The 12,948-nt window shown below is 32.6% G+C and overlaps 1 protein-coding gene across 2 annotated transcripts; it reads left to right on the forward strand.

Annotated features, from left to right (window-relative positions):
* Window positions 1-2,383: 2,383 nt before the first annotated feature.
* LOC101509758 (elongation factor 2-like) lies at window positions 2,384-6,454 on the forward strand. Of its 2 annotated transcripts, none has more exons than XM_004506096.4 (4): window positions 2,384-2,563; window positions 3,173-3,215; window positions 3,313-3,400; window positions 3,760-6,454. In XM_004506096.4, the coding sequence occupies exons 2-4, from the start codon at window positions 3,213-3,215 to the stop codon at window positions 6,198-6,200; spliced, it is 2,532 nt and encodes an 843-aa protein (XP_004506153.1). In that variant the 5' UTR covers window positions 2,384-2,563; window positions 3,173-3,212; the 3' UTR covers window positions 6,201-6,454. The 2 variants fall into 2 exon arrangements, with proteins under 2 accessions (XP_004506153.1, XP_027191401.1); XM_027335600.2 differs by having other exon boundaries at window positions 3,182-3,215.
* Window positions 6,455-12,948: the final 6,494 nt, after the last annotated feature.

Genomic DNA, 12,948 nt, shown 5'->3' on the forward strand with positions numbered 1-12,948 from the left:
ACGGGTCAGTACAGTTACCATGGTGTCACCTATCACGGGTCAACACGATTTACTAAAAGAAAAAGCGGGAATCGTAAATGTACCACCTATCACGGGTCAGTACAGTTACCATGGTGTCACCTATCACGGGTCAACTCGATTTTCTAAATAGTAACTCGTAAACGTACCACCTATCACGGGTCAGTACAGTTACCATGGTGTCACCTATCACGGGTCAACACGATTTACTAAAAGAAAAAGCGGGAATCGTAAGTGTACCACCTATCACGGGTCAGTACAGTTACCATGGTGTCACCTATCACGGGTCAACACGATTTACTAAAAGAAAAAGCGGGAATCGTAAGTGTACCACCTATCACGGGTCAGTACAGTTTACCGAGGTGTCACCTATCACGGGTCAACACGATTTACTAAAAGAAAAAGCGTGAATCGTAAACGTACCGCCTATCACAGACCAGTACTGTTTACCTAGGTGCCACCTATCACGGGTCAGCACAATTCACCAAAAATGTAAATCGTAAATGTACCACCTATCACGGGTCAGTACAGTTTACCAAGGTGTCACCTATCACGGGTCAACACGATTTACTAAATAGTAACTCGTAAACGTACCACCTATCACGGGTCAGTACAGTTTAGCAAGGTGTCACCTATCACGGGTCAACACGATTTACCAAAAACGTAAATCGTAAACGTACCACCTATCACGGGTCAGTACAGTTTAGCAAGGTGTCACCTATCACGGGTCAACACAATTTACCAAAATGAAATGCATGAGCATACACAGACTCCATCCACAACAATCGTTAAGCAAATGCAGATATTAAAAGATTCCCCATTTTTAATACCCATTTAACTTAAACGACTTTCACAGCAACCATTAAGTAACCAAGACATTAAGAGATTCCCCATTCTTAACGCCCAGTTAACTTAAACGATTTTCAAAACAACATTAAATAAATAAGATATTAAGAGATTCCCCATTCTTAATATACTTTTGACTTAAACGATTTTCACACAAAACATTCAGTAAACAAGACATTAAGAGATTCCCCATTCTTAATACTCATTTACTGAAACGATTTTCAAAAAACGATAGTTAAGTAACCGAGACATTAAGAGATTCCCCATTTTTAATTCTCGTTTAACTCTAATGGTTTTCAAATTCCACAGAAACAAACTCAAACATACTCTCACATTCAAACCATAATTCACAACAAACACACTAATTAACAAAAATCAAGTATGGAACCCCCAAATACAACGAACACAATTCAACACAACATGACACCCAAATGCATCAGACTTCATTTACTCATAGTCATACACAATGACTTCAAATTCATTTACCACGAAACATTCATCAATATAAGCAAAACCTAACTCTAAGGTTTTACCCGTAACGCATTAGATTCGTTTTTTCCCAAATCGATACATTAAATCCTAACAAATTCCTTCCCACACAACCACAGATAAGGCCCTAGGTGCAAACTAAAAGTTTGGAAGGAGCCCTTACCTTAACGTTAGCTTCAACGTGATTTTCCGGTACCGCGAGTAAAGCCGGTAAAATCTTTGCTCGCAACGTCGCCTCCAAATTGGTCCCCTAGCACCGTGGCGTGGTGGTGAGCAACTTTCCCTTCTAACTCTTCGCGAAATGAAGCTTGGATCTAGAAGAAACGGAGGGGTTTGTGTTTGAATCTCAAATACCGTTTTTCTTCGTTTTCGGATCAAAGAGGAAGAGTGGAGTTGCGAAACCTTTGTTCTAACACTCACCCAACCTTGGGTTACTAGTTTTGAAGAAAAGAAAGCAACGAAAATGAAAATGGGAGAAGGAGGGAAATCGGTTCGCGGTTCAGAGGAAGAAGATGAAATTTTTCGATTTTCTTTCCTTTCTTTTCTTTCCTTTGTTTTTCCTTTCTTCCTTTTTCCTTCTTTCCCTTTTATACTATTTTCTTTTCCTTTTCCTTCCTTCTAGTTTTCCTTTCTTTTTCCCTCCAAGCAACCGTATATATATATAATAAATATAAATATAATAAATATCTAGATATTTGTTAAATTTCCGTTTCACCCGTAACGCATTAAGTTCTCCGTAAAGGATTCACCGCACTTAAATTCAATTTATTTATCGACGAGAAATTCTAATCGGCATCAAAATATCTTTTTGATTATAAAAACTCCAAAATATTATTAACTTTGGCTAAAAAGTGCCAAAATCCAAAATACACCAAAAATACATAAAGCTACTTTAAAATTATGGGTCTTACAATCAACTTTTTTAATTCTTATATTAATTAGTTAATAATTAAAAGCAGATATATTAATTAATAAGTAGATTGAGTAGAATATTCTTTTCTTATATTAAGTAGACTATAGTATAGGGTATTCTAAACAAATTCCCAATTTTTATACCGCAAATCAGCAACCTTATAAGGTCAGTCTGTATACGGGTGTTAATAGTTCGCAACTTCAGTTTCACAGTTCACTTTTTAGGGTTTTGTTTCTTGCGGCTGCGAAGGGGAGCTCTTCTTATTCGTTCTCGCCGCTTCCCTGTTCTTTCTCGCCGGTAATTTTTATTCATGAAAGTTATGTGATATTACTTTGATTGTGATTTGTTGTTCTTTGAAATTGTTTGCTTTTGATTCTGATAAACCGGGTTCTCTTTTTTTTCTTCCCATGGAACTTTTTTGGCAATGATTTGATTGTGATTTGTTTGTTCTTATCTGTTTGCTATTTGTAATGAACGGGTTCTGTGAATTGATTTGGATAAACCGGTTCTCTGTTTTTTTTAGAATTCTTGTGGTTATGTGTTCTGTGGTTTTAGGTCACTTGTGTTTTCATTTTGAAGGGAAAAATTAATATGGTTTTTTTTGGAATTGTTCTTTTAACGATCACAAATTATACACTGAGATGAGTGTGTTCTCGTAATGCCTTTTGCAAATCTGAATTAATCTTGCTGCAACAAGTGTTGTGTTTTTTGATTAATTGGAGTGTTGTTGGCCTGTAAATTCAGTAGCCTTTATTACTTGGTTATTATCAGTTGTCTCATATTGAAGCACGTTGGTTTTTATTATGTAAATGTATGGACTTTTGGCAGAGTAATCACAATAGCTCTGATTTAATTTCATCTCTCTTAATATTTTACTATTATATGCTAAACTATTTGATCTTTCAGCTATAACAGACTCCTTTGCAGACTATAGAGACTAGTCAAAATGGTAAGTTGATGAACAACGCTCAATCCATTTTTTGTTTGTTTATTTATTTTTAATTATTATTTATAGTCTGAACTCTGATCCGTGTTTGTATTTGCAGGTGAAGTTCACAGCTGATGAGTTACGTCGCATTATGGACTATAAGCACAACATTCGTAATATGTCTGTCATTGCTCATGTTGATCACGGTATGGATTAGTAGATTGTTTTTTTTCTGCTTTATTGTCACTTTCTCTATGAGGTCATTTACTGGTTGTTGTGATGTTTCCACTTATCTTATCAAGATAAAGATATAATTTAAATTTTGTTTTTGCTTGACCAAAAAATGTGTTTTTTTTAAATCTTTCATAAAGAAAAACTATTTCTAATATTTATTCCAATTACTAATACTCCCTTAGGATCTTTTGCAAATGATAATGACATTGAATGTTTTTCATACAACTGTAAAACTGTTTATCAGTGTATTGTAGTATTTTGTCATGTTATAAGAACTAATTTTCTTGTCTGAAAATGGTTACTTATTCTTTTTCTTTTATTCCATTTGTAGGAAAATCAACTTTGACAGATTCCCTTGTTGCTGCTGCTGGAATTATTGCACAGGAGGTTGCTGGAGATGTCCGGATGACAGATACTCGTGCAGATGAAGCTGAGCGTGGTATCACTATTAAGTCTACCGGTATCTCTCTATACTATGAAATGTCCGATGAGTCTTTGAAGAGTTACAAAGGGGAGCGCAATGGCAATGAGTATCTCATTAATCTCATTGATTCCCCTGGGCACGTCGACTTCTCATCTGAGGTTACTGCTGCACTCCGTATTACTGATGGAGCTCTAGTGGTGGTGGATTGTGTTGAGGGTGTTTGTGTCCAAACTGAAACTGTGCTGCGACAGGCCCTTGGTGAAAGGATCAGGCCTGTTCTAACCGTTAACAAGATGGATAGATGCTTCCTTGAACTCCAGGTGGATGGAGAGGAGGCTTATCAGACATTTCAGAGGGTTATTGAGAACGCTAATGTGATTATGGCTACTTATGAAGATCCATTGCTTGGTGATGTTCAGGTGTATCCTGAGAAAGGAACAGTTGCTTTCTCTGCTGGTTTGCATGGTTGGGCTTTTACTCTGACCAACTTTGCAAAAATGTATGCCTCAAAGTTTGGTGTTGATGAATCCAAGATGATGGAGAGGCTCTGGGGTGAAAACTTCTTTGATCCAGCCACAAAAAAATGGACCACAAAGAATACTGGTTCACCATCTTGCAAGCGTGGATTTGTTCAGTTCTGTTATGAGCCTATCAAGCAGATTATTAACACTTGTATGAATGATCAGAAGGATAAGTTGTGGCCTATGCTAACAAAGCTAGGGGTCACCATGAAGTCTGAGGAGAAAGACCTGATGGGTAAGGCGTTGATGAAACGTGTCATGCAAACCTGGCTCCCAGCTAGCAGTGCACTCTTGGAAATGATGATCTTTCATCTTCCCTCTCCATCAACTGCTCAGAGGTATCGTGTTGAGAATTTGTATGAGGGTCCCCTTGATGATCAATATGCTACTGCTATCAGAAACTGCGATCCTGAAGGACCTCTTATGCTTTATGTCTCGAAGATGATTCCCGCATCTGATAAGGGAAGGTTTTTTGCTTTTGGTCGTGTATTTGCTGGTAAGGTTTCAACAGGTTTGAAGGTCAGAATTATGGGACCAAATTATGTCCCTGGTGAGAAGAAAGACTTGTATGTGAAAAGTGTTCAGAGAACTGTCATTTGGATGGGAAAGAGACAGGAGACTGTTGAGGATGTGCCTTGTGGTAACACCGTTGCTATGGTTGGTTTGGATCAATTTATCACCAAGAATGCTACATTGACAAATGAGAAGGAAGTTGATGCCCACCCTATTCGAGCTATGAAGTTTTCTGTCTCACCTGTTGTGCGTGTTGCTGTTCAGTGCAAGGTTGCTTCAGATCTTCCCAAGCTCGTTGAAGGTCTCAAACGTCTGGCTAAGTCAGATCCTATGGTTGTTTGTACTATTGAGGAATCTGGGGAACACATTGTTGCTGGTGCAGGAGAGCTTCATCTTGAGATTTGTTTGAAGGACTTGCAAGATGATTTCATGGGTGGAGCTGAGATTATTAAATCTGACCCTGTTGTGTCATTCCGAGAGACTGTTCTTGACAGATCATGCCGCACTGTGATGAGTAAATCACCCAACAAGCACAATAGGTTGTACATGGAAGCAAGACCATTGGAAGACGGGCTTGCAGAGGCCATCGATGAAGGCACAATTGGACCAAGGGATGACCCCAAAATCCGGTCTAAAATCTTGTCAGAACAGTATGGTTGGGATAAGGATCTTGCCAAGAAAATTTGGTGTTTTGGACCTGAGACCACTGGACCCAACATGGTTGTTGATATGTGTAAGGGAGTCCAATACTTGAATGAAATCAAGGATTCTGTTGTTGCTGGATTCCAGTGGGCATCTAAAGAAGGTGCTTTGGCAGAAGAAAACATGAGAGCCATCTGCTTTGAAGTATGTGATGTTGTCCTCCACACTGATGCTATCCATAGAGGAGGTGGTCAAATTATTCCTACTGCCCGAAGAGTCTTCTATGCCTCACAGTTGACAGCCAAACCCAGGCTTCTCGAGCCTGTTTATCTTGTGGAAATCCAGGCTCCTGAGCAAGCTCTTGGTGGTATCTATAGTGTTCTTAACCAGAAACGTGGACACGTCTTTGAAGAAATGCAGAGGCCTGGTACTCCTCTGTACAACATCAAAGCATACCTTCCTGTCGTCGAGTCCTTTGGATTCTCTAGCCAGTTAAGGGCTGCAACATCTGGGCAAGCTTTTCCTCAGTGTGTGTTTGATCACTGGGATATGATGTCATCAGATCCATTGGAGGCTGGATCGCAAGCTGCAACACTTGTTATTGATATTCGCAAGAGGAAGGGTTTGAAGGAGCAGATGACTCCACTTTCTGAGTTTGAAGACAAGCTTTAAACAATTTTGGACTATTTTTATGATTTTAGCTTATTTTCTCTTTATGAAATCTTTTTTACTTTAGTTTTTTAAAGTTCAGTATCTGGAGTTTTGTTTGTTCCTTTGCCAGTTCTGAACTTTGTAATATAGGTATTTGCATTGATGTATTTTTGCTCACCGTGATTTGGATCAATGCTGAAAAAACTTGTGTTAATTTTGTTTTAAACACACTCTTTTTAGTGGTGTTTTTATGAAATCATAGTGTTCAAATCTAATTGTGTTTGATAAATGATTAAAGGCTAGTTACTAAACGATGAAATTTGATTTGTCTTGGCACAGAGTCAAATACAAGTAATAACATGTAGCAAAGGGACAATAAATCGAAATGGATTTAATTTTTATTTTTATTAAATAAATTGATTTCTATATTAAATAAATTGTAGTTGTTCAAGGATTTAATGGTTCATACTATCATTCTTACTGTATGTTTAATTTGGTTCTATATGTTTGGTTTTATATCTTTAATTTGAGATATACTTATGGAATTGAAGCACATTATTCTAGTTGTGTTTTAGTTAAACTTCATCTATTTTGAAAGTTCTCATGATATATCTCATAATTTTGAAACTTTATCTTTCGATGAACTTTGTTCTTTAGCTCATGATATTTTTTTAATAAGTCAAATTACAAAATAAGCGTAATTCACGAGTTATAATTGACTAGTTAAATTTTTAAGGGAATTTAGGGAATTTAAAATATCTATGAATACGACTTGAAAATATTTGATACAGATACTAAATATACTTTTTTTGACATTAAATTGTTATATTGTCTTTAGTTGTAAGCACTCTTTAAAAATATATGTGTTTTTAAAGTCAAATCAAACTTAACAAATGAGGTGAAAGTATCTTTAAGTCGGTTGCCTAAATGAGTTAACAAAATGAAGAGAAAATAATATTGTAAATATTTAAAACACGTTTAATATAGTTATATTGGCAACCAGTTTAATAGAGACGGTAAAAATACAAATAAAAATTAATATATGTCATCATCTTCTATGTTTTAGTCGGTTACTCGAATAAGCGATGAACTAAAATGAGTAAAAATAAAAATTAATATATTCATCTTTTATGTTTAAGTCGGTTACTCGAATAAATGGTTTAATAAAATAAAACGGTGGTAATTTTGTAAATATTTAAAACTTTAATACGTTTATATTGGTAACCGATTAAAATAGACTTAAAAATTCTCGTAGCTTTTTATCTTCTCTATGCGTTCTAAATTTTCACATTGTATTTCTTAATCTTGGTATGGTTAATACTTTCCTGATTTTCTTCTACTTTATTTACATATGTTTTATTTAACTTTTCTTTAATTAATTCATAACTTTTAAACTATTAACTTATTGTATACAGAAAAAACTTCTAACTTACAAGTAACTTTTTAAATCGTAGATTAATTACAAAATTAAATTTAAATTATTCTCTCTGATTATGATTTAAAATTACATTCCAAATATTTTAAAATTTATATAAATTAAGATAGTTTTCATGATTTTAATGATAAAATTATATTTAAAAAATAAAAAATTATAGAAATATTTTAACCGTTGAACCAAAATTATAGTTTATGATATTGAATTATTTAATAATATTTAATTTTTATAATTAAAAAGTCCTTTAAAATATATTGAAATCTCATTTAGATACACTCCCTAAAACATTCAAATCAACTTACCATGCATTAAAAAATTCAATTGTAAGCAATAAAATAAGCTAAATAATACCAAAAAAATTCGCTACTCTCAAGACTATTTAGGATCAACTTTTCTAAATAAAGTTGGTGGGAGACATTAATAGGATGAATTAGAGAATATACACAGATAAGTTTTGGGATTTTTTTATTTTATTTTTGTAAATGAACTTAAATTGTGTGTACAAACTCTTATAACCACGAATATCTTATCGAAAAAATTAAATAATATATATTATTTAAAAAAATCTATTTATTTTTTGTTGCATTTTTTTTTAAATTTATATATTTTTTAAGATAAGATTTTATAAATTGTGAAAAATCTTAATTAAATACCATCGCATGTTGTTGAATTATTAAAACAATCTTAATAATTCTAATTGAATACCATAAGAATTATTTGTATTCTTTTAAAATTTTAATCAAATACTAGATTTTGTTATAGTTAAAAAATCCTTTAAAATATATTGAAATATCATTTAGATAAATCACTTAAAACATTAGAGTCAACCTACAATGCATTAAAAAAATTAACTGTAAGCAAAAAATTAAGTTAAATAATACAAACAATTTTCATTACTCTCATGACTACCTAGGATAAGACTTTTCTAAATAAAATTGGATAGATACATTAATTTGATAGATAAGAGAAAATATACACATAAATCTTGAGAAAATATACACATAAATCTTAAATTTTATGTCCAAAATGTTATAACTATAACAAATATCTTATGAAAAAACTGAATTAAATAATATAGTTTTTAAAATATAATCAAATAGTATGTATTTTTATGTGTTTCAAAATCTCATATCTAAATTCTTATGTCAAAGTAAATTAATTTCCTTCTTATGTGGTGGAAGAATCATTAATATCATGTGCATTCTTTATATCCTATCAGTTTTATCTGACATGGTTTTAGCCACAACTAACATGACAATGGGGTGTACGTTGGATAATAGTGGATTCAATTAATTTAGTCCAATTGGAGTATTGATTTATTGGCAAGGATCGATTTCTCAATCTTCTTCCTTACCTTGGAAACCGAGCCATATCTAAGATTTGGTTTTATTATTCTAAAATTTAGATGAAAAGATTATGTCAAATCTAAGTTAGGAAAAATTGAACCCGAAAAGGATTAAATTCATGTCTTTTTATTATTAAAACAAATCATTGTAGTTACTTAAAATGAATTTCTTTTTTCAAATATAAGATTCATATTTTTTATAGTAAAGATTTATTTTGTTTTCTGGAAAAAATCGCATAATTTTTAATTTTTTTTTAAAAATAATTTGGATAACTCGTTTCTTACATAAACCACCATAAAATTATAGACAATTAGATCCTTAACAATAATAAAATGCGATACTTTGTCATTGTCAATAATAAAAAGAAAAAAAAATTAATTTTATAAAATAATTATTTTATAAACAAAAATTTAAAGTAAAGAGATTGTGTCATAATCTAAATTAAGGAAGACTAACAGTGGTGTTGAGAACGGTCAAGAGATGCGACTGCCAAGGAGCCAAATTTAAAGGGAAACAACTTTTTTGTTTTTATAATATTGTATATATAAATATAACGAGCAATACCAATGTTTTGTAATTGTACACGTAAATATTTAGAAGATATATGTTTTTGTTTTAGTAATAGAAAAATATATGTGCGTACTTGAGTTCACACGATATCTTTTATTTTTTTTTTATGTATGTAAAAAAGAAAAAAAATACAAATGAATATATGAAATAAAATAAAATAAAATAATTTATATTGGGTAAGTTATTCATTTAAATTTCAAGCATTTATTAATTGAAGTTATATATTTTTTTAAACTATTGAACGTTATAAAAATTCATGCGATTATTTATAAAAATTCAATTATTTGAGGTTTGAATTAATACATAAATGTAATGAAGTTCAAATTTACAATCACTTTACCTTTTTAAATTTATAGTATTCTTATTCTCACATAAGACGCATGACACCGAGAATCATATTTAATACATGAATTGTAGTAATCTATTTAATTAAAATATGTTAAAAATAAAGGGTACTCAAATTATTAACACATTAATTTAAAAATAAAGAGTTTTAATTAAAATAGAAATGGACAAAAAGGTAACACAGGGAAAGTCCAAGGGGCAAAAAGGAGAATTTGTTCTTTTTTTTTCATTTTTATTCTTTTCGGAAAAAATACTCAATGATTGTCTCTTTTTTCCCTTCTCCTTCCCATAACTAGTTTAAAATAGAATCCCATTGTTATTGTTCACCTTCTCTTTCAAATCCTCCATTTTTTCGTCTCTTCCAAATCTTCCAAGACTAAAAGTTCACTAAAGTCCCTCAAATTTGCCCAACAAACTTGCATGCAGAATTATGCCTCTCCATCTTTGAGAGTCGACGCAAATCAATGAAACAAGAAAAGCACAGCCCAAACCAGAAGAATTCAAACTGAAGCAGGGAACTCGAATTAAAGAGAAGCTCATAACTAATGTGGGCCATAACCTTCTTCTTCTTTAGTGCAAATTTTTGTGACCTTACATTAAATTATTTTAGCATGAGGGGGTTTGGGTTAAGTTAATTAAAAATTCTTCATTTACTAGTGAAACTATTTCTAGGTAAAAAGGTGTTAGAAAATTTCAGAGAAAATGAGGAAGTTGAACTTTTAAGCATGTATGTGTTTGCGAAATTTGCACCTAAAATTGTGTTTAATTATCATGCATGGTGTTATTTTAATTGTGTGATGATGATGTTGATAAGTTAGTTAGGAATCTAGGAAAAATACGATTAAGGATTGTTTAGATGTGCAACTTACAATTGGAACTGATATATATATCCTCAGTGCCTTCTCTTTTTCTTACCGCTAATGTTCTTCTTAATTACTGCCTCTGATCCCTAATTCATAATTTTGGGCATTGTGTCTCTGAAGATTAACTTACACATTTGGCCATGTTTCCTATGATGCTATTTCTCAACTATGAGTATTTATGCTTTAATTTCTCTTCCTGATTTTGCCTCTGATGATTAACTTACGCTTCTAGGCCAGTTGCCTCTGATGCCATTTCTCAACTCTGAATATTTCTTCCTTTGATTTCTCTTTCTGTTTTTGCCTTTGATATTCTACTTCTAATTTGCCTCTAATTTCTATTATATAATTCTGATCAAGCTACTTTTGGTCATTGTTTGCTTTTGGTCATGTTGCCTCTGATCAACATATTCTTTGTTCTAGACATGTAATAATAGGAAAAAGAGAACAATCAAGACATTGGTTGGGGTTTGGCTAGACCACCTTTACTAATCATGTCGCAATTATGTTAGTGACTCATATTAAGATAATTGGGCAACTTTTCCATATTCCAAGGAAAAGATTTAAGGTCATTCATATATTTTTCAAAATTATTAAGAAAGAAATGATATTTTAAGTTAAGCTTTTATGAAAGTTGAAGCTGAGAGCTTTGGTATGAGATGCATTATGTTTTCATGTTTTATGCATATTTTTGAAAGAAATATTTTAAAATTATCCCTCTTTATTTTAAGAACTCACTGAGATTTTATCTCACTATTTTTATTTTTTATACAATAGTAGTTGAAGACGACTCATGCCCAGTCCTAGTACCAGAGGATGATTTACAAGCTTTGTTTTAGACTTAGTGCCTTATTTTTATTTGATGTAACAATTTGTATTAGGGAACATATTTATTATTCTAATACTACTACTGTATTTTAATTAAATAGTTCATTAATTGAGTTGTAAACTATGTTGGTTAAATGTAGTTACTTTAATGATGTTTATTATTGATCTGTATTACTTGATTCTGTTTTATTGAGGTGTATGGATTCAATTGCCAAATTCTAGATAATTGGTAATGGGTCTTACATTTTGGTATCAGGGCCATATCAGCTCAATAGGACTATGGGTTATGTGTTAGGAATTAGAATAGTTTTCCTTTACTATACATTCCAATTATTATTTCATTTAATATTAAGTCTGATCAACATAGTATTTTGTGTATGGCATGTAGAAGTATGGCTGAAGAGTCTAAGGGTAAAAGGAAGACCAATAAGGAACTTTACCCCTAAAGAGAGTATAACTCCACCAACTACTGTTGAATCCCGTGAAAGGGTGATGAAAGTTATTCAAACGCAAGCAACAACTACCCATAATATGGTACAACAAATAGCAGTGCAAAGAGATGACACTCAAAATGCCAATAGGGTATTTTATGGTTTTCTTAAGTTGCAGCCTCCAACCTTCCAGGACAACGACAATCCCTCGTAGGCCCAAACTTAACTAGATGAGATTAAGAAGACATTTGAAGTAGTGTCTTGTACTAAAGAACATAAAGTGGCATTTGTTGCCTATCTATTGAAGGGATAGACAAAGTATTGGTGGAGGAGTGCAAAGACTTATCTTTAGACTCAAGGAACAACAATGAATTGGGAACACTGTGAAGTGGCCTTTTTGGACAAGTACTATCTTAAAAGTGCCATAAGACAAAAAGAGTTGAGTTTGTGCACTTGCGACAAGGATTGACCAGGTTTTCTCCACATGCGCAATACGCACCAACTGAAGAGTGGAAGATAAACCAGTTTGAGTGGGGATTGAGGCATGAGATCAGAGGAAACATAGCTCATATGGAGCTTACCAATTATTCTACTATAGTACACAATAGCTACATTATTGAAGACAATTTAAAGAAGTTACAAAAGGAAAGGAAGATTAAGTGGCAACAAAAGAGAGGGTCTGGAAAATTTGACCAATAGTTGAAGGTAAAGGCTCCTCAATGGAAAAAGAAAGCAAGAACATACCACTTGTTTCCCAAGAGCAAGGAAGTCACTACACTAAAATTTGAATTTTATAGCACAAATTTAGCAATACTTGTTAAGTAAAAGAGTTGTTGTATTTCATTTTAAAAATACACATAAGCTTAGATTGGGCTTTTTCAAAGAGCGTTCTTATGAAATCCCCTTTTTAAAAAACGTTGTCATAGAAACAAATACTTATATAATAACAACATA

Source organism: Cicer arietinum, chromosome 6 (genome assembly GCF_000331145.2).
Source record: "Cicer arietinum cultivar CDC Frontier isolate Library 1 chromosome 6, Cicar.CDCFrontier_v2.0, whole genome shotgun sequence".
NCBI lineage: Eukaryota > Viridiplantae > Streptophyta > Magnoliopsida > Fabales > Fabaceae > Cicer > Cicer arietinum.

Excerpts from the sequence above, each read along its gene's own strand:
- LOC101509758 (XM_004506096.4), top strand. Across the intron at positions 3,401-3,759 it reads CATTGCTCATGTTGATCACG|GAAAATCAACTTTGACAGAT; the intron begins GTATGGATTAGT and ends TTCCATTTGTAG.